General features: G+C 57.5%; 1 protein-coding gene across 3 annotated transcripts in view; it reads right to left on the reverse strand.

Annotated features, from left to right (window-relative positions):
• The window catches only part of MAPK8IP3 (mitogen-activated protein kinase 8 interacting protein 3), a 44177-nt gene that overhangs the window by 2420 nt on the left and 14833 nt on the right, over positions 1-26924 (reverse strand). Inside the window, exons 2-25 of one of the 3 annotated variants that reach the window (XM_075564502.1) lie at positions 25724-25844; positions 18130-18200; positions 17919-18010; positions 15774-15797; positions 13421-13472; positions 10608-10854; positions 10416-10518; positions 10144-10262; positions 4620-4677; positions 4177-4329; positions 3750-3831; positions 3190-3320; positions 3018-3074; positions 2763-2933; positions 2422-2548; positions 2182-2277; positions 1946-2104; positions 1614-1779; positions 1277-1459; positions 1009-1198; positions 780-893; positions 614-694; positions 446-513; positions 206-354 (exon numbers count right to left, since the gene is read on the reverse strand). In XM_075564502.1, the coding sequence (XP_075420617.1) occupies positions 206-354; positions 446-513; positions 614-694; positions 780-893; positions 1009-1198; positions 1277-1459; positions 1614-1779; positions 1946-2104; positions 2182-2277; positions 2422-2548; positions 2763-2933; positions 3018-3074; positions 3190-3320; positions 3750-3831; positions 4177-4329; positions 4620-4677; positions 10144-10262; positions 10416-10518; positions 10608-10854; positions 13421-13472; positions 15774-15797; positions 17919-18010; positions 18130-18200; positions 25724-25844 (2814 nt within the window). The remainder of the gene's footprint in view (positions 1-205; positions 355-445; positions 514-613; positions 695-779; positions 894-1008; positions 1199-1276; positions 1460-1613; positions 1780-1945; positions 2105-2181; positions 2278-2421; positions 2549-2762; positions 2934-3017; positions 3075-3189; positions 3321-3749; positions 3832-4176; positions 4330-4619; positions 4678-10143; positions 10263-10415; positions 10519-10607; positions 10855-13420; positions 13473-15773; positions 15798-17918; positions 18011-18129; positions 18201-25723; positions 25845-26924) is intronic. The other 2 variants (XM_075564504.1, XM_075564503.1) reach the window with 2 other exon arrangements.

Raw genomic sequence — 26924 nt, forward strand, 5'->3', positions numbered from 1 at the left:
TGGAACTAACTACCAAGTCACAGAGCCCGCCCCAGCCACCAGCACCCTCCCCCTCCAAGGTTCCTGCCCACCTGGTCCAGCCCCACCCCTCCGTGCCATGCCCTCTCCAGGTTGGCGGATCCCTCCTGGCTCTGAAGCTTGACTGCTCAGCTGGTGCCCCCAAACCACCCCATGCTGGCCCCACCCCCCGCCCGCGGTCACTCGCCTCGATCTGCATGGTTTTGGGCTGGATGACGTGCACCTTGTTGCGGTAACCGCACCACACGCGGTCGTCCACCACGGCCATGCAGCGGATGGAGTGGTGTGGGTGGCCCAGGTCCAGCAGGTGGTAGTTGCTCAGGTCCCACTGGCCATCTGGGGGTGGGGCACAAGGCTCAGCCCGGCTGAGACGGGGGGGGGGGGGGACGGGACAGGGGGGGGACCAGCCTGCCGGTCCAGGCCTCACCTTCGCCTCGGTGGAAGACGGCCAGGGTCCCATCAGCCAGGGCCACCAGCACTCGGCCTTTCACGTGGCTGGAGAGGGGGCAGAGGCCATGCTTAGGTTCTGAGGGGGCAGAAGGGGATGCCGGCGGGCCTCTGTCCCTCCTTCCCACGCCCGCGCAGCCCCGCCTACACCAGGCTCAGCACGGAGTCCTTCAGCTTGATGGAGTGCAGACACTTCTTCCAATTGGCCACTGCCGAGTGCACATAGAGCCTGGACACAGAGGGGCGCCGGTCAGGGCAGAGCAGGCCTAGCCCGGCCAATGCCCCCCCTCCCAGAAGACCCAGAGTGCCCCTACCAGCCGTTTTGGGCTCCCAGCCACATGGTGGGCGCCGCACTGCTGCTGGCCCCAACAGGGTCTGCGCTGGGCTCTGGCTCGGCTCCGCTGGCCTCGGCCTCGGGCCCCTTCTCACTGCAAGAAGGACCCAGCTTCAGGGTGACCCGGCAGCCCTGTCCCCATTTCTGTCCATCCAGTGGAACGTAGCCCAGCGTGACCCACAGCCCCACTCCCTGACGCCATCGTGCACCTGTCCGGCTGAGTACTGGGGGGCAGTGTGGGTGCTGGGTCGGTGAAGACATGCTCTGTGAGGGGCCCGGGCCGTGCTGTGGCTGCTTCAGGCTCGCTGGGTCCTGGCTCTGGCACCTCCGTGGCCTCCGTGGCCTCCTCTGTGGATGGGGCAGGCTGGACCTTGCCATTGCCCAAGGCGGCCGCCTCCCCTGTGGAAGGGAGGAGTAAGCATGTGTGGGCAGCAGTTTCCCGGCGGGGGAGGGGGTGCCCTGCGCCCTGGGACTCACCCTGCCCCTTGTCCAGCACTGGTGTGTCCCCTCGGGAGGAGCAGTTGCTGCGGGGCACGTTGCAGCGGGTGGCACAGCCCACCAGTGTGATCCCGGCCAGCACCCCGTCGGTGCCAGGCTCCTCAGGGTTCACATCACAATCCAGGAAGATCTCGCCAGGCGGGTAGTCGCTGTCACTGGCCGCTGGGGAGGGAGGGGTGAGCGGGCTCTCAGCTCCTGCCCAGGAGCCCTCCTGCTGCGTCTGACAGACTGGCCCTGCCTCTCCAGAGACTCCGGGCAGAGAAAGCCTCAGCTCCCATCCCAGCACTCCCTCTGCACCCCGCCCTGACGGGCTCACCGGGGATGCTGGAGATGCACAGCACGTGGGCATTGCAGACGCTGAACTGGTCCACCACGGTGCCCGGCTGGCTGGCATCGATGATCACCACCTTGCTGGTGCTCAGCGTGCTGGTGAGGATCCAGACTCTGCTGGAGGTCGCGTCCATCTCATGCAGCTCCTTTGCCTGCGGGGACCAAGGATGCAGCTGCGCCCCTGCTGGCAAGGTGGCCAGAGCCAGCGGGCACAGCACAGGGCAAACTATGATGTCAACGTGAGCTTCTGGCCCCAAGCCACCCGCCCGCCCGGTGAGACAGTGCTGGGGCAAGCCACAGGCATATAACCACGCCCACCTTCTTCTTCTCTGGAGATGGGAGGCTGTTGGAGACCTCACCGTCCACCTCACGGTCACAGGTCAGGGGGTCTCGGCCAGGCACCGGCTTGATCCCGTTCCCCGGGTCCTCCTCGCTTGGCCTCCACCCGCTCAGGTTGACGCCGGCAGCGCACCACAGCTGGAAGACCAAGGCGGAGGTCCACTTTCTGCAGAGCCCAGTGTCCAGCAGGCAGCGCAGTGGGCAGCAGGGCTCACCTTCATGGTGGGGTCCTTCTCCACCAGCGGGCGGCAGTACACAGGCACCGGCACGTTCTTCATGCGCGTGTCCTCCTGGCCCCCGTTGGGGCTCAGCTGCAGCAGAGGGGAGCAGGGGCTCTGGGCGTCAGGGACGACCGCACGTGCGCAGGCTCCAGCGAGTCCCTTGCTACTTGATTACTTGACCAAACTCACAGCTCACGGCTCACAGGGGGCGTGCAGACCCCGCCCCGCCCTTACCTGCTTGTACTTGGCGGGCAGGCTCCAGCCACACGCCTGCAGGCGCCCGTCGTCGTTGCGCACATGCTCACGCACCTGGCGGTACTGCTCGCGTTTCTGCTCGCGGCGCGCCGACGACGTGCAGTCGCTGCAGGAAGACCACGGGGCCTCAGGTGTGTGCATGTGGTCTGCAGATTCAACTTGGCCTGCCACACCCAGGCACAGGAAGGGCACTGGGCCTAAGGCCTGTCTGCAGGGACCCCCGGGCTTGGCTTCAGCACCCTGGACTATCCCACATGCCCCACAGAAGGGCACCCCGGAAGAAGGGCAATCCTGGAGGGCGAGGGGTGGTCAGCGCTCACTCATCAGGGAAGAACTCTAGCGGGCGGCTGCCGGCCGAGACCTGACAGGCAGAGTGGCCGCGGCGCTGACTGAAGCCTGCGGCGGTGGGCGACTTGTAGTGGATGTTCACCGACGGGTAGGTGCGCTTGGCCGGAGGGGGGCTGGACGATGAGCTGAACAGGCGGCTGAAGCTGGGGGTGGGAGGGGGACCGGGGTTGAGGGCAGGCCGGCGTGCAGCCCGCACCCCTGCCTGGTTCCACCTGTCCCCCACTCACAACTGCCAGATGGTGGACTTCTTCTTCTCCTGGACGGATGGGTGCTCCCGGGAAGCTCTGCAGGGTGGGACACAGGGATAGTGGCTGTGCTGTGCGCGTTCTCACACTCAGGCTGGGCTCTTATCCCGCCAGGCCCCGACCCTGGCACACAGCCCGCAGGGCCAGGACCCACCTGATCATCTCGGTCCACCTCACGGCCTCCTGGAGCTCCATCAGCCGCTCCTTGTACTGGTTCCTCTCCATCAGCACCCGAGCCATCTCCACTCGAGTGAACCGGCGCCGCTGAGCCATGGGGATGTTGTCCTGGGGGGAGGGGGTGTCAGCGGGGTGCTGGGGCCACAGTCACAGGGGGCCTCTCCACAGGACTTTTCCTGCAGGCTCCTGGTCACCACAAGGCTCAGTAGATGGCCAACTCCAGGGATCTGAGAGATGGCCAAGGGCTGGGCCCTCAACCTCAGCAAGCTCTGCACTCCAAGTCTTCCCCCAGGGGGAGGGGGCGGCAGAGAGCCTCTTAGAAGGAACTCTAATACAGAGTTGGGTCAGGGACAAAGGCAGCTGCCACTGAGGCTGCAGACTTTCCCCAGGACAGTCATGGTGACACTGAACCCGTGACCCCACTCAGCACAATTAGGCATATGGGGAGGGGGGCAGGTGGAGGGCTGATACGCCCCCTCAAATGTGGGCCAGCAGTGCAGGAGGGGAAGAGCCAGGCCCCATGGGTGGTGGCTGTACCAGCTCCGTGCAGAGGCAGCTGCTCACGTCCTCCACCTCTTCTTTGGGCTCCCGTCGAGCAGTGATGACCTCAGACTTCACCCTGTAGGAGAAGGGGACATACACGGGACATGAGGGCTGGCTCTGCCCCTCACCCCTGTAGCCCAGATGTGGGTCCCATGGTGGCTCAAAGCAGGTGGTCAGGCTTGGGAGGGCACTGCCCTGGCACCTCCCTTTTCCTGGAAAGAAGTGGGCCAGGCAGGAGGGCCAAACAGCATGCCCACCACCACCCAGGCTGACCTAAACTTAGGACACAGCAGTGGCCTGGGACCCCACCCTCCGAAGGGGACTCCCTGGAACAAGAGCACAATTCCTTTTCTGCACGGGAGCCCCAAGAATCCAGTCCCCGGAGGGAGACAGGCCCAGGAGCGGGGCAGGAGGCACGCACCGGCGCAGCTCCTCCTCCAGCTCCCGTACTCGGCCCTCCAGCTTGCCCTTGGCCTGCCTGGCCGCCTCCAGCTCCCCACGCAGCACCTCCTGCTCCCCAGACAGCTGGTCCACCTTGGCGATCAGGTCGTTCTTCACCACGTTCAAAGCATTCCTGGGGGCGCAGGAGATGTGTGAGCCCATGGAAAGGGGAGACCTGAGTCCCAGGAAAAGGGGACCCCAAGTCCCAGGGAGAGGGGAGATTCTATCCTGGGGAAAGACAGAGACACCGATCCTGGGAAAGCAGGACACCCCGAATCTCTATCTCCCCAGAACGACCCTGGTTTACGCTGGCTCCTCCTTGTTCAGAGCCCCTGCTCACAGGGTCCTGACAGCCCCACAGACAAGTCTCCTAAGGCAGCCCTGCTCCCGCCCCAGGCTGGGAGGGGCGGCAGGCAGGCTCACTTGGTCTCCAGCAGCTGTGAGTTCTCCAGCAGCAAGTTCCCCACCTCCTTGCCCATCCCTGAAACAGAAGGCGCAGGTGGGCCCGAGCCCTGCTGAGCGACCGCCTGGCCCCGATGCGATCCAGGAAAAGTCATCATGGGGGTGGCTGCGATCCCTCAAGGGGGACCCCAAGGGGCATCTGAGCTGGGTTCTGGCAGACCGAGAGGGAATGACACCTCGGGGTGGTTCTCTCAGCTCTCCCTGCCCCTCAAACATCACCCCCAGCTGGGGGATGGGGGCACCCGAAGAGCCCTCTTCTCACTGTGGTACATAGATGAACTCAGAGAAACTCTGGATGGATGGGATGGATGGACCAATGGCAGCAAGGCCCCTCCCCCTCCCCTTGTAGGGCGGGGAGCCGGGTCAGCAGGCAGCTGGGTGGGAGGGGAGGCGGTGCGCCATGGTGCCAAACACCAGGGGCTGTAGTGCCATCACCCAGAGAGCCAGACCTTCTGTGCCCTGAGCTCACATCTGTGCCCCCAGCCACTCCTCCGTAGGGCAGGCACCGCGCCCGCGTGCAAACCCACAGCCCATGTCCCCATCGGGGCTCCACAGGGTCCTGCCCCTTGCCCCGGAACTCACTCACAGGGGATGGGGAACTCTCTCCTACAGGGGGAAGCACCCTAGGGCTTGGGGGCTAGGGGAAGGAGAGGTGCCTGCCAAGCCGACCTCCCGCAGCCCACCCCGGATAGCGCGCTGACCCCCGCCGCCACCATGCAGGACAGAGCAGACCGCACGTGAAGCATGACCAGATGTGGGGGCACATTCGGAAATGCGGCCTTGGCCTTACCAAAAAAATCATCACGCACTATAGGGCGTCCCAGTGCCGGGAGGGAGAGAGGGGGGGAGGGAGAGAAGACAAGCGCGTTAAGCCCGTGGTGAACAGCAGGGGGCGGTCTCTGGCGGAGGGGAGCTGGGCTGGAGGGAGGCAGGAGAGGGACAGGCGGCCACTCCTGCCCCAGCCACCTGGGCTAGTCTGTGGGGCTGCACCAAGAGGCAGGGAGGCAAGCTGGGCTGGTGTGGGGCAGTCTGAGAGGGGCCACTGCAGGGGGTGGTGAGTGTCACTGAGCGGCCTCATCGGGCTGGATGGGCCTTACAAGTGGATGCCATCCGTCTGTGCACGTGGAGAGGGGCATGGCAAGCTGCGCTGGGTAAAGGGCCCTCCTGCCACAGTCTCCGCAACTGGCCACTGGGTGGAGCAGAGGCTTATGGGGCCAGCAGCCCTGCCCTGCAGGGGTGGGAGGAGCCAGCAAGAGCTTGTAGCGCAGGCGCTGGGGCAGTCGGGAGGGGCCAGCTGCGCAGCCAGAGGGGACTGGACAGCAGCAGCAGGGGAGTATCCCCTGTGTGACTCCCCACCTGGGCCACGAGTGGGGAGGGGCGGGAGATACACACCTGAGAACTCCCCTGGGCCGCGTCCAGCGAAGCGCAGACAGGAAGGAAGAGGACAGTCAGTGCATGGAGACTCAGCTGGCCAGTGGCAGTGCTGTGCTCCCCACCCCCTGCCCATCTGCCTCCCAGAGCCCAGAGGCTGCTGCTGGACAGCCCACAATCGAGTCTGGTCTTCCCCAACCCCCCAGTTCCTCAGGGAATCGGCAGACCCCACAGTTGGACTGAGGCATGTGAAGCGTGTGTACTCCTGAGCACAGGAATGTTGTGTGTACACGTGGCCGCGGGCTTGTGCTCAGCAGAGTACCTCAGAGGTTCCAGCCCACCAGGACCCACGCTGACCTGCAAGGAGACCCTGGGGCTGGCCTGGGACAAGCCTGGAACTTAGAGAGAAGGGCCAGAGCTGGGGCTCTGCACAGCAGGGAGGGATGTGGGGGACACAGGCGGGGCTGGGGGCATGCAGTGGAGTGGGCAACAGGGTTGGGGGTCTCTCCGTTCTGCCCCTAACCGGTGGGGGTAGGGGGAATGACTGAGCCTTGTCCAGTCCCTTCGTGACTGTGGAAACAACTGTCCAGCACTGCTTGGTAGGACTGAACTCTAGGGAACGGTATGATGTCCGAATTAGCTCCTAATAAAATGGGGTGAGGGAACAAAATAAAAACGTCCCTGCAGTGACAACACAGCACAAAGGAGGGGACCTATGGGAACGCTTCAGCGGCTGCTGGCGACACGGTGGTGCTTTTTCTCAGGTCCTGTGAACGGGCAAGCTCCTTGTCACCAAGGCTCTGAGGGGCCACCCTTGCTAGGCAGAGCCTCTCCAAAACACCCAGGGCCTTTGCCATTTTGTCACTACAGTTGTGTGGGGACAGCTGCCCACCCCGGGCTGGGAGCTCTCAGCCCTTCACTGCCCACAAGCTGCTGGGCAGGGGGAGGGGCCAAAGAGCCATCTCCACTCAACAGGGACTTTCTCACCTTTAAGGAGCCTCCATGGGGCAGGGAGTCAGGTATTGGGCTGCTAACTGCAAGGTCAGAGGTTCAAACCCACCAGCTACTCTAAGGGGAAAGGCATGGCTGCTTCCTAGACAGGGTCTCCGAGAGTCGAGTCTTCTCGATGGTGGTAGGACACTGGGGCCTTCCGCCCTTGTCGCTTTGATCCTCGGTCTTCTCTGAGCGTCCTCTCACCTGGGCTCTTGGTGCTTCACTGATGGGCACCTTAGATGCATACAGAGGGGTGGGGCTCAGTGGCTGGCACAGCTCTCGACTTCCACGAGGGGGACTAAGTTTGGTGCCCGGCCAGCGCATGTGCCATGCTGCTGAACAAGTCTCATGGAGCTTCAAGGCTGAGACAGACTAGGCAGAAAGGCCTGCAAGCCTGAAAATCAGCAAATGGAACCTTCCGGAGTCCTGATGACACACCAGTCCAAGCCACAGCCACCTGCAGAGATGACGGCACAGAACCCCAGGACCGAGCCATGGTTCGTTCCACTGGGTGTGGGGCTGACTCCATGATGGCTAACATCACATATATGCACGGGTGTGGGTGCCTGTGTGTGGAGGAGCCTGGTGGCGCAGTGAACCAGTTACTCGCTGGGCTGCTGACTGCAAGGTTCGCAGTGTGAAACCACCAGCTGCTCTTTGGGAGAAAGATGAGGCGTTCTCCTGGCTTAGCATCTCAGAGATCCACAGGAGCAGTTCCACGCTGCCCTAAAGGGTCGCCGTGATCAGAATCAGCTCGAGGGCCTAGTCTGGCAAGTGTACCTGCAAACGTGTCTAGCTATGACACTTAAAAACCTATCTCCCTGATTGCCGTGCAGCCACACTGGATCTCCCTTCATGTTTCCTGCCATGCGTGGGAAACCCAGATGGTAACACTATCCTATAGTCCTAGTATCACTGTGCTTCTATGTTTCCATCTTCAATACTGAGCGTGCATTTTCATGTTCGTGGTAGGAGGTTGGGATCAGACTCTACTTTTCCCATTGGCTCTTCAGAAAGAGTTTGAAGTGCCACATGTATCCTCATCTGGACCAATCTTCACATTTCCTGCTGTTGAGCTCACATCACTGGCCACTGCCCAGAGCCTTGGTTTGGTTTCTGTTACTGGAACTTTATGGCTTGCTACATGGGGTAGCGAGCTTGCAAACTTGTTCTTTTCCAAACTTTCGGCGCTGGTCTCACAGTTGACCCTTCCAGATGACCTTCAGAATTCATGTATCAAGTTCCCGCTAAAAGGTCAGCAGCCATTTATGGTAGGTATTGCATGGAGTTACTCCTGGTGGTACCCTGCTAGGCTTTCTTTTATTTAGGCTTCTTTCAAGTCCTCCAGTGCATCATAGTCTTCTCCGGCGACGCATCCTGAGGCCCTTCGCTCGCCCCTGGCTGTGACTTTAGGTGGAACATGGCTGAGGACCGCAGTGCGTGTGGCTCTGAAATCAGACCAGCTGGTGTTTGAACTCCGGGTCTGAAGGGAATGGTGCTGGGTGGGCTGGCTTCTCATCCGTCTATCGCCCATCCTGACCGCGGTCTGGGGAGGAGGGGCAGCACTGTCACTCCCTGGTTCTGGTACCTCCGCACTAGCTGGGTGCCGCCCTCCCGCCGCAGTGACGTCCGTCTCCAGCAGCCTGCAGTCTCAGGCCTCTCACACCCTGGAGGCCGAGGCTCCAGAGCAGTGCTCCTCAACCTTCCTCATGCCACGACCCTCTCACACAGCTCCTCATGTCGTGGTGACCCCAACCATAACATTATTTTTGTTGCTACTTCATAACTCATTTTGCTACTGTTATGAATCGGGCGACCCCTGTGATAGGGTCGTGACCCACAGGTTGAGAACCGCTGGTCTAGAAGCTGTCACCTTCTGTGAGTGAGCAGAGACGACAGTGGTGCTGGAAGGAAGGAGCCGCACGAGGCCCGGGACACCACTTTTGATGGCCACTTTCAGGAAGCTGGCTGGAACCTAACAAGGGGCCAATACACCCCCACCTTGGAGCACCATTCAGCCAGAGGGGGAGGCAGACCCAGAGAACTCGTTCACTCCCCCTCTAGCCCCTCCCTCGTGCTGCCAAGTCTCACGAAGGCCTGGTCTAGGACAGGAACTTGAGGGGTGGGGTGGAGGGCTGCTGAAGGGAGTGGGGCTCTTTGGGAGATGAAGGCGCTCATGGACTAGTGGGCTGGGTGCCTCTTGGCTTTCAAGCTCTTCCCGGAACTATCTGCGTCGGACCAGATCCCACTGTCCAGAAACAAGAGCTGCTCGGGAAGCATCTGTGTGGAGCATACCCTGAACATGCGGAGGAGAAACGAGCCGTGCTCAGCTGGGGTGCTTTTCATGGGAGAACACATGACCTGCCTTAGTTGGTGTGCTGGATTCAAGTGTGCTAGGCAGAGGTGGCATGGGTGCTGAACACCTCCAGGGTCCACCCCAACCAGCTCTAGAAGGGAGGGGCAGAGAAGCAGCACGTAGCTGGGGGAGGCAGCACAGGCAAGGCTGGTGCTCAGCAGAAAGCCCCGCCAGCCCCTCATGCGGCTCATAGCAAATCTTCTAGGGTACAGGAGTCACCTCTCCTACCACCCCATGAGCAGACAGGCTCAATCCAGAAAAGTCTTTAAGCTGACATAGCCCACGCTTCTGCAGCTTCCAGGGGCTCAGGGTAACTTGGAAGCAAGCCTCAAGGCCCTGAGGGAGGATCCCCGCCCCAACCAACTTCTCAGGATCCCAGGAGGCAGTGGAGCTGGAGGCCGGAGGTGAGCAGGTCCTGGAGACCAGGGGCTAGGGGGTAACACCCTGTCTGGTGGCTTTCCTCACACAAGCAAGAGACAGCACGTGGGTGCTTGCGAGTAGCCAGAATGCAAATCGCCTGGGGTGCCGCCTCAGCTAGGGTGCTTTTCTGGGGTGATGCACAAGTGGTGAAATTGAATGGTGGTGACTGGTGTACCTCTGCGGATGCAGCAGAGCCCAGAGAGCAGACGTGGGCATGGCAACTAGGGCCGAGTGTGGGGTGGGCCGTGGGGGGTGACAATGTCTTTTGGAGCACGCTGAAAGGATGGCTGCTACCAGACCCCCACGTGGCACATGGCACTGCAGTCAGCAGTGAGAACCTCTCACCTAGCAGGTCGGCGCCCTCGTCCACGTCCCCGATGACCTCTGACCCGGCGGTTGACAGCTCATGGTACAGAGAGTCAGTGTTGATGCCAAAAGCCTTGTTCACGATGCCCTGGGTGGGGCTGTTGGGAGAATGAGGGAAGGGGGGGCAGGTCAGCAGATAGGGTCCACCCTTGTAGACCCCTCTGACCCTGCGCTCGACAGCCGCAGCTTTCTGCACTGGTACCCCTGAGCAGGGAGGGGTGCTAGGCACCCCGGGAGCAGCTGGAGCGTACCTGTTGCCAGTGCGGTCCAGACGCGGCTCCTGACACACGTCCAGCTCTGGGGTGGAGTCTATGATGTCCTGGACATCGGACCACTCGTCACTGCTGCCCATCCCTGGGGACACAGCAGAGGAGGTCAGCGGCCACCCCAGGGAGCTCATCTCTGCCAAGTGCCACGGGGGTCAGGGAGGGGCGCAGGCGCACCAATGCTGACGTTGCGCATCTCCTGTGTGACCTGCACCTCCATGTTACGGCTGTGGCGCTTCTCCCGTGCCCGCTTGCTGCTCTTGGCGCCACTGCCCTCCTCCCCCAGGGGCCTCAGGCTCTCGTTGAGGGGGGTGGCCGTGGCTGAGGGCACCGAGGATGTGGGCGTGGTGGACTTGGTGCCCGCGGTGCTGGGCGTGGCGGCCGCTGAGGACTGGCCAGACTCGGACATCTCATCATGGGGACACTGTGACAAGCACAGGAAGGTGTGTGACGGTGTGGCCCCCCAGAGGCCACAGGGTCAGCGCGGCTGCCCTCGTCCTCAGCCCTGTGTCTGAGGCAACTTCCTGGGGGGAGATGGATGGGGACATGGCTCATGGCTGGCACAATCCCATAGGCTGGGGGATTGTGGGTGTGGCAGGCGGCCTCTAAGGTCACTGTGTTGGCCACAGATCCTGCCCAGCAGGTGTAGGCATCTGACCAGCTGTCCCCGACACAGAGAAACCCTTGAGTGGACAGTGTGCAGTTCCAGTGGCACCCTGACCACCATGGGCCTTGGAGCAGTCACCCCCACCTGACGTTCCCGCCCCACACTCTCCTGTCACCTTAGCGCAGCTCCCCTGGGGTGGTCACGGGCCTCTGTGACAGCAGCCTGCAGCCCACCCTGCCTGGTGCCCGCAGGAAAACGCGCCTCTCCCAGAGGACACGCAGGGTGCAGCCATGCTTCGTGTCTCCTACCCACTGGCGTCACGAGGGCACCAGCACCAGCTGGTGAGCCACAGCCAGCATCTAGACACAGCACTGGCTGAGGTTGCTGCCACCCAGACATGTGCGCTCTGGGCACAGACGGAAGGTGGGGTCCCTCTCCACCCTGCAACTAGGAGTCCCAACACCCAGCACTTGATCTGCGGCACCTGCACCGCTGCGAGGCAGCCCAGGGACACGGAGCAGTGCCCCGGTTTGGTGGTCACCTGCTGGGCCAAGCCAGGACGGCCCCCCTGAGGGTGCCAACCCACCTGAGCCTGCCCCTAGCTTCCTAGGAACAGCTGCACCCCAACATTTTGGAGGACACCCCTCTCCGCCCTGTGCCTCCAAGCGGGCTGAGCTAGCACGTGTCCCCACACTGCAGGCTAAGGCTGGGCATGGAGGAGCCTGATCCCATACCCAGGGACCTGTGTGTTCCACAGCATGCTACCACCCAGCCAGATGGGTACCCGCACCTTGCAGAGCAGGCGACTTCCTGGCCGCCCCCGCCACAGCTCCTTGCCAGCTCGATGGGCACACACGGGGCAGACCGGGCTCCCTGGGCCTACATGCTTCGGCTTCTTTGCTGTGGCCACGCCTCCCTGGTGCCCGAGTGCCAAGTTCCTAGCGGGCCTCCACTTACCCACAGGACACTCCCCCTGGCCACCACTTACCGCCAGGCAGGCCTCTCAACCTGCTAACCAGCACGGGGAGCAGTGGCCTCCAAATGCAAAGGGCCCCCTCACTCCTCTCCGGGAGGAGCCACAATTGTTTGGTTAAAACACTGAAAATACAGCACATAAAACAACAACAAAAACAAAACATAAACAATAAAAAATGAGGAAATGAGCAAAACTTTCCAAACTAAGGCATGAAATAAATGTACTAACAAAAATATAAAAACAACTCAAATGGACACGTGAACTGAAACATGAAACACTGTGGCATGACTGTGGAAGGAAGACTCCTCCAGACAAGACGAGAGAAAAGGGGGAGCAGGAAGGAGGGGAGGCCGCGAGAACGAAGAGCCAGCCCATCTGGGTGTGAGGGGTGTCGGCCCCACTGGCCACCCTGGGAAGGCTGCTAGGCACCACTGATTCCTATCTTTTGTGGACACTCCACCTTCCAGGGAAACACCAGCTCCCAGGCTGTTTGCTCGAGCGCTTGTGAGCGACGGCTTAAGTGTTTATGCATGTATGTGTGCAGCACGTGTGAGTGAGCCCATGGGCGTCTGAGCCCGAGTGTGTGAGTGAGGACATGGGAGCTTGTTTGTGTGCATGAGCATGTGCGGGTGGGGTGGGAGCAAGCACATGAGCAAGTGTGTGTGAGCACACATGCATGTGAGCATGTGAATGTGTGTGCACACACGTGGTGCCATCAGTCTCAGAGGACAGGGTGGGGCCCACCAGCCACCACAGACGTGTGTGCCCACAGAAGAAGCAGAAGCGAGGGTCACTTTCTGGTCGTTGCAGCTGGCCCCACTCTGTGGGCAGGTGAGATGCCCGAGGCTGAGGAACTGGCATGCCGAGGGGCAGCGGCAGGAGCTTCAGAAGCTGCCCCTGGCCTCAGCCTCCTGCACTTGTGTGGACCCTGCTCCTTGCCCTGCCCACCTCTGGCTCACAGTCCTCAGCTCAGGGAGCACCCTGGGGGCAGTGCGCACCTGCAGGGATCACCCACCGACCCCAAGCTCACAGACAGAGAGGGTGTCACCTGGAAGAAGCAGGCAGGTCACAGGAGCACACCCCCCCCCCACTACTCCCAGGCTGGGGACACCGTTTTGGAGTAGAGCTCGGTAGTGGGTGCCTCTGGCTGCAGGTCACTGCTAGGGCCGAAGGTGCTCTGTGAAGGGGTGCCCCCACAGCCCTACCCCAGGGCCCGCTGTTTCTGCCCTCCCAGCCCGCCTTGGGCATCTGGAGCTGGCCTGCCCAGATGAGCAGGACATGCTGGTGACAGGAAGCCCTGCGTGGCTACAAAACCTGGTAGCTGGAACTGGCCGGAAGCTGGCTGCGGTCACTCGGGCGCCAGTGGTCCGCCGCAGGCGTGAGCTTGCCCCCCATCTGTGCACGTACCATGCCATCGGCCAGGGGGAAGACATTCAGTGAGGTGGGGCGCTCCTTCCTGCTGGGGTGCGAGGAAGAGAGGAGTGGGCGTTAGACGGAGTGGGGACAGATGGCCCAGAGCTTCCTGGTGTCCAGAGAGCTGCTCTGCCAGCATGCTGCTCTCTGATTGCCCCAGCGTTAGCTGGCTGCGGGCGGGTGAGGCGCTCCAGCCGAGTGATCCCCCAGCCTACTCCACCCTTACTCAGAGGAAGGCTCGCAGCCAAACGGGGTCACCCCTGGAGTCCTGGTTTATCGCAGAAATCCTGGGGCATGATGCTGAGACCCTACAACTGTGCTGCTGGGACCTCCTCATGACCCTTCTTCCTATGCCCCTGGAGGGAGCAGACCAGGGTCCTCCCGGAACCACGAGGATGGTGTGACGGTGGGACCACGGGAGGGAGCTTCATAGGTGAGAACATTGGGGCAGCTGTGATGGACCACACAGAGCCACGTTAGCCCACAAGGAGGGGGCGTGGGACAAGCTGCCTGCAGCGTGAGTCCCAGACCCAGAGCCACGGCCAGCTGAGAACCCCCCAGAGAGAAGAGGGGGCCGAGGGTGCACACCACCTGCCGTGCACTGGCCACACCTCAGGCAAGAGACACAGCGGGGCGGCCTCATCCTGGGTGGGGGTGGTCCTTTCTGTGGTGGGAGTCTGCGGTGAGCGTCTTCTGTGGGAGTTCTATGTGGAGGGGTCTTTGCAGGTGTTTCCTGAGGGGTCCTGCATGGGGTCTCTTGTGAGCTCTGTTGTGGGGGCCCTTGTGCAGCTCCTTTGGAGGTTTCTCTGTGGGGTTCTGCACGCTTCCCTCCCAAGGGGCAGGAGCTGTTCACAGTTTTGGTTTTCAGATGCAGCCAGGAGGCCACGCTGACAACAAGCCACATCAACCCTTGATAAAGCTTCACGAAGATTCTTTGACCCCCTTCTCCCTCTCCCACCCCCGGCAGTCAAACGTTCTCCTTCATCTCGGGGGTTTTGCCTGTTCTAGATCGTTCCTGCAGGGGCTCACACGCATGTCCTTTGTGACTGACGGATCGGACCCGGCACGGTGTTTTTTGGTTGCATGCAGGTTGCAGCATGCGTCAGCACTTCATGTCTTGGCCATGCCCTCCTGCCCACCCTGTGCCACGCTGGAGCCCACTGTGGCAGCCATTGAGGGTTCTGCTCCTGGATCGAGCAGGCTGTCCTCTGAGGGCTGGGTGCAAAGCAGCTGTGGTTATCTGCCATCTACTGGCAGACACGGGGGCTGTCCACCCCATCCTGGCGATGGCTGTGAGCCCAGTGGGTGGGTGTCCGTGGGGTCCCTGCTGTAAGGGCCTGGGGGCACAGCCAGGGGAGGCACTGGTGGGGCGCACGCTGACTCGATAGCGCGCACTCAGGAAATTGACACGGCTCTTCTCCAGGGCAGCAGCCCCATCGCACAGCCCTACCAGCCACGCACGACGCCTCTGGTTTCGGCCTGGCCTGGCTTCTCAGCCCTGTCCTTTGAGGAGCTGAAGAAGCTCAGACCCAACGAGAGACATCCTAATGTCCTCGAGACCACTGATGTCGTCATGCCCACTGTCCTGCAAGGCAGCCTGAGTGCCCTTCACTGTCCAGCCCCAGGTGGGCACAGTTGGCTGCAGAGGGGAGCATGGCCAGCCTACCCGGACATGGCAGACAGGCCAGGCCCAGGCCTCTGGTGCCCATCGTTCCCTCACATGGCCCCGACTCCCGTCCAGGGCTCACTGTGCTGCGCACTGACACGAGCTGAGGCGAAGGCCCAAGTGGGCCCCAAGCAGACCTGGCCCGCAGACCATGCGGGATGGGGAAGGGACACCTGTATGAGATTCTCTGTACACAGGCAGCGTGTGGTTGTGCCCACACCGGGAGCAGGTCCTCTGGGTGCTGGCCTGAAACTCCATGAGGCTATTCAAACTCAGGCTATTCAACCTCTGTGCCTCCCTGGGGCTCAGCCCTGCCCCACAATCAGGGATCCCAGCAGGTAGTGCACTGGGGCACCCCCACCCCCAGGTCTGGGGCCACAGCAATGGCCTTCAGCTTGGGCAGCAGGGACATGACAGCAGGCCTCATACAAATCTGTGTCTGATCTGGGGAGCAGCCGGTGCCAAGTGGGCAAGAGCAGGACAGCAGGTCCAGGTTAGGGAGCTGTAGGGGGCTCCGGAATCAGCGCCCCAATTGAGTGGCCTACCTAATGCCAAAGTCTCACAAGTGCCCAGACAACCCCCACCCTGAGAGACTGACAGGAAGCTACAGGTGCCGCTCCCCATCAGGCAATCAGAGTCAAAGGCTCTGCGGGGTGAAGGGGGAGAGGGTTACCCAGTTACCTTTTCCTCCACGACTGGCGAGGACTACGGGCGAGACACGGCGGCAGGGCCCAGCGGGAAGCACAGGAAGCAGGCCGAGAAAACACCGTTAGAGATGAAGGCAGGCTCGCGTCTGCTCCCATGTGCACAAGACACAGACGGTGGGGGTGCCGACGGGTCAGCACCTGACTGGCACCACCGCTGGACACACAGATATGTGGACACACACACACACACCCGCTGAGCTTCAGCCCATTGTCACTGTCACACTCAGTGGACATGCCAGTTATACACAGTGTGCACAACTATGGGGACATAGAGCATACAGGGGGACATACCGTAATCACACCCAGGATTGGAGCACATGTCAGGGTCACACATCACATGGGGATGTGGCAATGTCATTGTCATAAATAAGCACGGTACATGCCATGGTAATATGGGGACACAGCACATGCCATGATCACACGAGGATATAACATAGGCCGTAATCACACAGGGACACAGCAGACGCCGTGGTCACATGTGGACACAGCACATGCCATGGTCAGACGGGAACACAGCAGATCCTGTGGTCACATGGGGACACAGAACACGCCACGGTCACACAAAGAAATAGAGTACACACCATGGGTCACATGGGGATCACACAGAGACACAGCACACACTGTGGTCACACAGGGACAAAGTACACAGTATGGTCACACAGAACACGCCACGCAGCCTGGCACCGAGTCTGCAGCGCTGTGAGCAGTGTGACCACAGGCCAGAGCGCTGGCCAGCAGTGGAGGAAAAGCAGGTGGGTTCTCAGCCTCCAGAACTGGGGCTGTCACAAGTGTCCTCCAGGGGCAGAGGGTAAGGCGTCCCTACATACACCTGTGGGGCTGTTTCCAGCCATAGAGAGCACAGCTCAGCTTCCCACTGCATGTGCACTGGCCAGACACAAAGGCAGGGCTAGCCTAGATGTACAGGCCATCCCTGTGGGCATGGCTGCAGCAGCCACAGGCTCCCAGTCCCCATAGTTTGGGTGGTGACAGGGGTACAGCTCCATGGCTCCTTGGCCCTTGGACATGGCCAACCTTCTCTGCGTGGACAGCTCTCCATGTCTTATCACGGACACCCAAGAGGGGCCAGTCTGCTGCTGGAGCTGTTGCCCGGAGAGCCCAGGGAGGTCTGCTGGAGAGACCACACAGCCTAGATCTGTGTGAGGATGCCGTGCTCTGCTCCCTGAAGTGCGCTCTCAGATGCAGGGTCACTTTGGGGCATGGTGTCTGCACAGGGATTCAGGGCTTCCTTCAGGTCTATGCAGGCCCACCCAGCCCCAGAGCCGTCCTTCCCCCGGGCACTGGCCCCACAGCAACAACACCCTGCAGGGCTCTTTCCAGAGCCCCATTACCCAGCAACCACACACAGCCACTCCGTGGACGTGCCACCCTTCCCTGCGCATGCCCCTGCACTTGTTTTGAAAGCAGAGGCTTTGGACGGTGGTAACCCTGGGATGTTCCTGTGGTCCCGAGGCAACAGGCGGCTTCCTGTTTGCAGACAAGGTCCATGAAAGGGCAAGGCCTCCAGGAAAGCACCTGTGGTCACAAGGGCCCAGTTGTGCTAAGACTAGAGGTGCCAGCTATCACCCTTGCAGGCAAGGGGCCTTGGACCACTGGCTGTGCCAACAGGGCCAGGATCCCCTGTAGACTCTATTTATTACCTCTGATGTCCAGGATGCAGGCCCAGTGCCCCAGCACAAGCCCAGGCTGCCCCTACAGACCTCGCCGTCCCTGACACCCAGGACTCAGCCTGGCTCTGCAGCACAGGGCCCCATTAGCTCCCACGCCCTCCTCAGCAGCTGCTCCTGAGGGTCCTGACCCTGTTTTCTCCTGACCCAAGGGCACAGAAGACAAGATATGCCGACCTATGACCTGATTGCCCCACCCAGAGTGACAGTAGCCCCACCTCACACCTCCAGGGCACATCCTTCCTGAAGGGTTGGCAGGGGCGGTTCAAGGAACAGCCAGGCTCAGATCCAGCTTGGTGCACGGCCCTGGGGGTCCAAACACTACCCCCACCCCATCTCAGGCACACAGTAAGGGTGGATTATCCCCACAGAGGGCTTGTGGGAGCACAGATATGATCAGACACCCCCACCTCCCAGCGCCAGGCCGTGCGCACCTCCTCCCTGGCAGGCTGCCTTCCGTCTGGCCATTGGCGCCAACCTGCTGCAGTTTGGCCCTCTCAATATGCTCCACGTACGTCTGGATCATCTGCGAGAAAGAGACTCATCAGTGCCCAGGAAGCTGTGCCCGGCCCCCTCCAGCTGCTCAGGGCCTGGGCTCTGCAGTGGAAGGGCTGGTGTGTCGGCAGGACAGCAGTGGGTGCGTACCTCTGTGTGCCTCTGGTGCAGTGCATTGTACTCCTTCTTCATCTCCGACTCCCGCTCCTCCAGCCGGGAGACTGGAAAACACAAGGAGGCTCAACTAGGGGGGGTTCGGGGGTGGACCCTCTGAGGCAGCAAGGGGCGGTGGACCCACCAGAACAGCAGGAGGGCAGATCCTCTATAATGGGGTGGTAGGAGGGGGACAGCAGTCATCCCTCTGAGATGGGCGGGGTGGGGGCAGCGGATCCACTGACAGCAGGGGTGGGGGTGATAGATCCTCTGTGATGGGGTGCGGGTGGCAGTGGCCCCTCCAAGACAGCTGGGAGGGGGACGGTAGGGGGCAGGGAGCAGATGGACTCCTCAAGAGGGTGGGAAGTGAACTTGCTGACAGAGCAGGGCCACCTTCAGGCGATCAGCTGAGGGACACTGAGACCTGCTTGCGAGCATGTACAAGCAACCAGCCTGTCCTCTGCCCTCACCCTGCACGTAGGACAGGGACCTGGAGAGAGGTTCAGTGTCAACTGGTTATTCATCCCGAGTTGATCTGAATTTCTTGAAGGAAGGCACAAGGCACCTGAGCCTACTATACTGCATTGGGTGCAACTGCATCTCCCCACCCAGGTACCCTACACTGAACTTGTGCACCTGTGGTAAGGGGCCTTGGCTAACTGAAAGGCCAATGGTGTGAGCCCACAAGCAGTTCCAGGGAGAAGAGGAGGCAGAGCCGGCTCACAAAGACCCCTGCCTTGGAAACCCTGTGGACAGCTCTCCTATCCTGTAGGATCACGGGGAATTAGGGTCAACTCGGCAGTGGGCTGGGTATGACTTGGACATCTGCTGTCGTGATGCTGTGGGGGAAATGGGTTGCCCACTGGTTTGTAAGAGCATTAGTAGAGGGTGTATCTTGCATGAATCCCTCACACGTTATGAGATGGGGCAGAGAGATGCTGAACTGAGCTACAGGAAGGTCCCCTGGGAGCAGAAGCTCAAGGAGGCAAGGGCCTTCCTCCAGAGAAAGAAAGGCGGGGTCCCCCTAGAGCTGGCACCCTGAATTTGGACTGTCAGCCTACGCATCTCTGAGAATTTTTGATCATTAAACCCACCCATCTGTGGTATTTCTGCCACATTTGTAACACACACACCCCCCCCCCCAGTCTGAGGCATGTGGCATCAGTGTCCTGGCTGACCCAGGTCCAGATTAGACGCCGGTTGACGTCCAGTGCCAGTGTGTCCTCCAGCCTTGCTTTTGCTTTTTACCTCCCACTGGATTCCAGTCAAACTTTTAACTGCCTTTAGCAAAAAAGGGACTGTGGTTAAGATCCCGGGGAGCCTGCAGTGCGTTCATTCCTGCCACAAGAGGCTCTTGGAAGGAACACTTGCACCAGGTCCCCTGCAATAGCAGTTCTGTGGGACCCTGACTGCCCTCCAGAGGCCCCGCGACGGGCAGAGCATATGGAGTCTGCCTCTGTGACAGAGCGGCATCAGCAGCAGCCTTTGGAAGGTGCATTCCCTAGGACAGCACCCGAGATGCCCAGACCTCTAGCTGTGGGTTCCACCCACACACTTAGCAGGAGTCATTGAAAGGCCAATGACCTCTCAAATCCAAGCTCCACTCCGCTGCAAGTTAGCTCTTTGAATTCTGTTGCTGGGTCTGCTTCTGTTCTTGAAGAGTAAATCTTACCATTTTTCTGGGAAAATGAGGCATGCTAAATCTAAGAGTATCGCAGGGCCACTCTCTGGGACTTTCGCTCACGACACACACACACTAGTTCTTTAAAGCGGCAGTTTTTGTCTGGCTGGCAACAACTTCCAAGGGGCAGCTTGCAGAAGCAATGGCCATTCTGGAGTTCCTGTGACTGACCTAAATTAGTTTCTTGTGGGGGGAGGTCAGATGCTCAGGGGCATCCTCCCTGAGGGCCATCAGTTGCCAGACTATATGGCAGGCCTGCTGTTAAAGACAATGGACGCCTGCAGACATCTATCTGGTTCCAGTAGGTGGGGTTTACACCCTCCTGATAATGGTTCCTATGGAGATCTAGGGAATAGGTCAAAGTTAAGCCCCCATCCTAAACCTGCCCATCTTGTCACATGTATAACTCCAATCCCTCCTCTTCCTATTATAGCACAGCCCCTTCCTGGGACCGATTTCCTCACTTGTAATTAGGGGGGCTTGCATGTCCCCAGAGAAGATAAAAAGCCTGGGCTAGCATTAAATATCTCTCTCTCTCCCTCCCTCCACGTGGACCATCAGCGGGGCTGAGGTGAGCATGCTACCATGAATTGTGTCTGACTCCATTTATTTCAATATTTCTATTCTATCTCTCATGCTCTCTGTAACTTTACTATGATTTTCACTTATTATCGCTGTACAATTGTGCCTACTGGACCCGTAATGATGTGTTAGGGGCTGGCTTCCCGACAGTTTCTCTGTGCAGTGGGCTGGGAAGCCCTGGTGGCAGAGTAGTGATATGAGCTAGGTGTTAACTGGAAGGTCAGCAGTTCAAAACCACCAGCTGTTCCGTGGGAGAAAGAGGAGGCTGTCTCCTCCGGTAAAGAGCTATATTCTCGGAAGCCCACAGGCGCAGTTCCACTCTGTCCTGGGGTCACTATGAGCGGGCGTCTGCTCGATGGCTGGGACTGCAGTGAGCTAGAGAGTAAAGGCTCCTGAAGGAAACCATTTCAGTAGGACTCCGATCTTGACTGACACTTGGAAGCATCTAGGAGCCCCCGAGGTGCAGCGGACCCAGAGGGAAGATGAAGCTTTCTGCTCTCGTAAAGCAAGTGTCAGAGACCCACAGGGCCAGTTCTACTCTGTCCTGTGGGGCCCCTACGAGTTGAAATCACCTGGATGGTGGAGAGTTTTGGAAGCTTCTAAGAAACACCAAGATGGCTACATTGTTTCCCTGAAGGAGGACACTGTTTGGGGACCTAACTAAACAAAACAGGAGCCACACCGGTACTTCTGTTGTTGTTTTAATACCACCTGCTCTTATGTTCACAGTAAGATACTAGCTGTGACGATGGCTTAGACACAGAAGGAATGGGAGCAAGTGTTACACGGTTGTTTTGAAAGAATCTGTAAGGTCTCTCTCTCCGGGCAAAATTCCAACCTCAGTCCTTGGCTCCCCACGAGAAAGATTTCATGCAGGAGCCTGGCTCGTGATCCAAGTGAATTTAATGAGAGTTCAAAGAAGCGTCAGGTTTTACGCGGCACCCATAGGATTCCTTTGACCATGCGGCCTGGCAGAGGCTGCTCAGGGTCACGCAAAGATCTCTCTCCCAAGTTTCCTCCGAAACAAGTCGACCAGACCAGCCAAGACAAGCCAAAACCCCCTCTCCCTCTCGGTTCCTGCCTTTTCAAGGGTTCCCGGGGGAGGCGTGCTGAACGACCCCAGGTCGATCCCATTGGCTGAATTGCAATCACCTGGCCCAGGTGGGCTGCTCCAGGTGTAACGCCTATCTGTGCCCACCGGCGGGAAAATCCAGCTTTGTCCTATGCTGGCTCTCCTGGGCATGCGTCAATGGACATCCCATCCCTGATGCTAGCTACCTAACACATCTTAGAGTCTTTCGAGCCCCCAAAGATGTGGACCCAAGTCTGAGCATAGTAAAAGGCTCAGGGGTGGGGTGGGTGTGAACGGTTAGGCCGGGACATGAGAAGGGCCCGAGCAGCAGCAGGATATCCAGCAGCCTCAAAAGAACACTCATGCGACTCTCACTCACTCACTCACTCACTCACTCACTCACTCACTCAAACTCACTCACTAAAAAAAAAAAAAAATAAAAGGAAAAAAGAACACTCATGCAACAGGGCACTTTATGGCGCAAAACCCCACAGTAGCAACTCAGTGCAATTAAATCAATTACTGTTCAAATGCCTTGTCACTACTCATATGCTTTCGCTCCTGATACCAGAGAGAGTGTGTACACGTGCATGCGTCTGGTCCACTGATGAGTGTGTTCAGTATTGCCACTTACAGGGCTGTCCTGTAAGAGATATGCAATGAATTCCAAAGTTTAAAAAGTGCACAAAAAAGGAGATTTACTTGATGTGAGGTTTTTATCTGTCTGGCTATAATTTTGAAGAGCTAAATTAATGAGCATTTTTAAAAGCTTTAGTGTCAGCAAAGAATTGAGTCTCTTGCTGTTAATTTTTTTTAAATTGTCTTTATTTACTGGGTTGAAGAGTGAATTTATTCTTTGTGTAAGCTGCCCTGAAGGCCAGGAATGCATTCAGCAGAATACATTCCAGAGTCCAAAACCAAGCTCTATGGCTTGGAAAAAAGACAAGGGTTTGTTCCTTTAAGAGTTGGGGGGTTAGATGATTTAATATTGTTTCTTGGTGACTGATGATAAACTGACAGCTTTGGCACTTTGTGGGGAGCTGTGAGAGACATGTTTCTGTTTTATGAAGAAAACAGTGCGTAACGGCTTATTTTATGATAAGGCCACATTAGATGTGTTGTCAAATCAAGACGTGTTAGCTACCTGATTTTCTTTATTTTAATCATTTTATCGGGAGCGCTAACAGATATAACAATCCATAATTCCATTAGATCAAGCATCATTGTACAGTCGCTGTCATCATCAGTTTAAAAACACTCTTTCTTGAACTCTTTGATATCAGCTCCCCTTTATCTCCTCCCGTCCCCAGCCTGCCCCCCAGGAACCCTTATTATATATTATATATATATATTTTGTGTGTGTGTGTGTGTGTGTGTGCCATATCTTACACCAGCCAGTGTCTCCATTCACCCACCATTCTGTCACTGGATTCCCTTGAGCGGGGTTATCCAGTCATCATTGCTGCCAGCCCCCCTTCCCACACTTCCTGCCTCCAACCCCCGCCTCTGACCTGATTTTCTTTGGGTTAATGCATGTGTTCATGTTTCCTTGTTTCTGCCTGGCATGCAACAACAAGCACATACTACTATGCTATCAGTCTATTTTTTAAATTGCTAACTTTGTCACAGTTTTATTTCTTTTGACCCTGGCATCATTAAAGCCAATGTTTTAACAATGTTTTAACTTGGAGGGCTTTTTTCACTTCTGTTCAGATGTTTGGAGCCTTGATAATCTTGCTATATTCCGAGACCGCAGGATATGATGTTTCAAAATGATTATGTGTTATTTCTGATGTCCTTTGAGAAAAGGTTGTTACATGTAGAAACATTTTTGTCTGACCATTTTAATTGACTTTATGTGGCTTCTAACCAACCCTCCTCCTGTCTTTCACATCTAAATATGGTTATATGACAAGCCAGCAGGTAAGTTTTTACTTTGCTATTTGACTGAAGACTCTTGACCAAAATATGTCCAAAAAAGATGGGCATACATTGGACTTATGAAAAGAATAGTGGAATTTGGAACATGGGCACCAGTAGCCAACGTCAAGATTTCCACAGCTCTGGTGAAGAAGCTGCTGGGCTTAGAACAGAGATGAACTCCACAGGTCCGAGTGGACTACAGGATTGCTCTGCCTTTATGTGGGATGGTGTGGGTGTTGTAATTCATGGCTTACGTTCTGGATAAGGAGGCAGTTTCTTCTTTTCCTTCCGCCTTGCTATTGCTCTAGCCGTTGTTTACTGCAGTTTTGGACGGCTATTCGTACGTTTTCCACTTTTGATAAACACACTTACTTTGTACGTGTATGGGTGCGTGTTCTTACTGACAATTCCGACTTTTGAGAACTGACTTGTGAAAAGCTAGAACAGCAATCGCAGAGTTGGCCCAAATGCCCATGATTGAGACATGGGAAAGGCAGGAGGTGACCAGATCCTGGTACCAAATTATGGACGGGAAAATTGTGTTATGTAACCTTACTAACGTATTGTCAAATTTTAATCCAATATTCCAGCATGTCTATGGGCAGAAGCTGTGAATGAGCAAAAAAAATTAGCCCTCTCAAAAGCCTGCCTAGCATCACTGTGGGAGAAGATGCATATTGTAAGAGACACCACTTAAAAGATTCCCTGGAGTCTCATTGGAAAAGACTACACTTCGTCTTAATAACCTCTGGGCAGCACAGTTAGAGGAAGTTAAGAGTTGAGGGCATTTGTCTTTACTAAAGAGAGCAAGAACACCTTGTGGACGTGCCACCACCCCTCTGGAAAACTGAAGACCACTCGGAAACGCTTATGCGGCCAGAAGTCGGCTGAGGTAGAGAGCTGACACCAGGATCAGCCTCAGTGCAGTGGCTGGACTCTGGACACTGCTTCACCATTGTAGCCATTCGATGTGATTAGCTGAGCGCCACACGTGCAGCTTCTCTCTCTGCTGATAAACCGTTGTTCTCTGAGCAAGCGACTAAGGAACTGACGCTGTTGTAGCCGTTGCTCTCCGGTTGTTTGCTTGGTTGTATTACTTCTGTGTAGTTTTCCTTCATTGTGAAGCTCACCTTCCTTAAGTTCTTGCTCACTAATTACAAGAGTCCCCACTAACACTTGGAAGAAACAATGCATTTGTCAGACTCTTTCAATTAGCAGCTAATGCCGGTAAGTTAACTAGTTGTTGGATTTACCGCTGTTTCTCCCTACGTTGATTCATAAAGTGCTAGGTCGACTTGGACTTAGGAACAGAATACGGAAAGCCCCCATCCGGATCAGCCACAGAACAGCAGATGCACTACCTGTATCTGGTTGTCGCCTTGCACTCACCAAAATCAAGACTGACCCCATTGCCACCAAGTCAATTACCACTCAGAGCAACCATATAGGGCAGAGTAACACTGCTTCAGAGGGTTTCTGAGGCTCTGAACCTCGAAGCTACTGTTCATTTCAGAACTCCACTACACTGCCTCTCGATATGCAAAGGATATAAGCTTTGAGAAGCCACAATTTTTAAAGGAAAGTGATTTTGCATCTTGAACCAGCCCTCATAGGAAGCCAAATTGAGTGGGTATCAGGGGCTCGAGTGGGAAGAGGAGGCTTTGAAAATGATGACGGCGGCATATGTGCAAATGTGCTTGACTCACTGGAGGAATGTATGGATTGTGATAAGAGATGTAAGAGCCCCCGATAGTATTAAAAAAAAAAAGCCATATTGTTCTTCTAACATAGCTCCGTTTGCAATCCAACTCCAACAAAAATCAAATGAAATGTAGTGCTATGCCAAGGTGAAGCTAATAACAGATGGAAAGGACCCCAGGGTCCCCATGCTGGGACTCACAAGCCGACTAAAAGCCGTTGCCGAAAGGTGACTCCATTGTGGATTTCTGTTTCCCCCTAGTGGAGGCATGATGGCAAGGGGGCAGTATGTCTGCTAACCCCCAACCTGAACTGAACTGGTTGACCGGGGCCCACATAAAACGTTGTTTTATTTCCGTTTTCTCTAGCCTTATTTTTGCTTTCATGTATTTATTTCCCCCCTTACTTTTGCTTTTAAACCCATCGCTGGACTCTTGTAAAATTTTAACTGCCATCAGCAAATGAGGGACTGTAATCAAGACTGCCAGTGATTGTTCCGGAAGTCTGCTGGATTCTTGGGAGGAACGCTTATGCAAAACGAGTCTGTGAAGCGTGGGTCACTGACAGCCCGTCCAGTTCGGCCAGGGAACAGCGGGCGCGGGCAGGGGGCGCCGTGCCGCATGCCCACTACTTACTCTGATCAGCATAGTTCCGGGCCTTCAGTTCCAGCTGGCGAGTCTGGATCTCATAATGCTCCACCTGGACTTGCAGTTCCTTCTTCTCTTGTTCCAAAGCGTCTTCAAACTCAATGAACTTCTACACGTAAGATAAAGAGAAAGGCAGACCTGAGTGCATGCTGGGGCTCTAGGCTGGGGAGACAGAGCCATCTACAAAGGGCTCACGGGACCAGGACCAGCATGATGGCCTTCCCACCCCAAATCCTGGGTGGATCCCCACATGACCACCTCTCACCCATGACGGACTGGGTTCTGCCCCTCAGAGAGATGTGCACAAGTCCTAACCCTTGTACCTGGGAGTGTGGCCTTGTTTGCACAATCTTTGCAGAGGGGATCAGTTAAGTTAAAGTGAGGTCACATTGGAGCAGGACAGACCTCGAGCCCATGTGAGTGGTGTCCTAATGACAATGCTGCGTCAGAGAAACAGGCACAGAAAGCTGGAAGATGGCCACGTGAAGAAGCAGAGAGAGGACGCTGCAGCGGCAAGGAGTGTCCAGATCCTTCGCACTCCAGCCTTTGAAGACAGAGACAGTCTGGCTGGTGGACACATTAACTGCAGACTCCCAGCCTTGAGAACGGCGAGCAAATACATCTCTGCCCTCCCAAGCACCCCAAAGAAGCCCTGTTGAGGCAGTGAGATATGCTTTGGGCTGCTAACCACAAGGTCAGAAGTTTGAAGCCAACAATCGCTCTGCAGAAGGAGGACGAGGCTGTTGTTGCAGTCTCGGAGACCCACAGGGGCCGTCTATGCTGCCCTCCAGGGTTGCCAGTCGGCCTCCACTCAATGGCAATAAGGTTGTAGTCTTTCTTACAGCAGACCCAGGAGACACGCCCACCCCCACCCCCTTTCAAGGGAGCTTTAGCACAGGCAGCAGCTGGGGCCTTTTATACATCCCAGATCAAAAGGACTCTAGAACCTTCCCTCCCACCCACTTTCCACTGCCTCTCAGATGAGAACTGCAGTCGTTCCTGGAAGGTCACGTGTTGGAAAGTTTAAATAGCCATTTCATTGTGCATCGGCCCCGCCCTACTATAGAGGTCGTCCTGTTGTCAGTAGGGAAATGGAATTCCTCTCAATACTGGAAGTCTCACTGGGGCAGCGTGTACTTTGCATTTAGTCCCTGTGTCAACCTCTACTCAGCAGAAGGTGCTGTCATGA

The sequence above is a fragment of the Tenrec ecaudatus genome, chromosome 12, assembly GCF_050624435.1.
Source record: "Tenrec ecaudatus isolate mTenEca1 chromosome 12, mTenEca1.hap1, whole genome shotgun sequence".
NCBI lineage: Eukaryota > Metazoa > Chordata > Mammalia > Afrosoricida > Tenrecidae > Tenrec > Tenrec ecaudatus.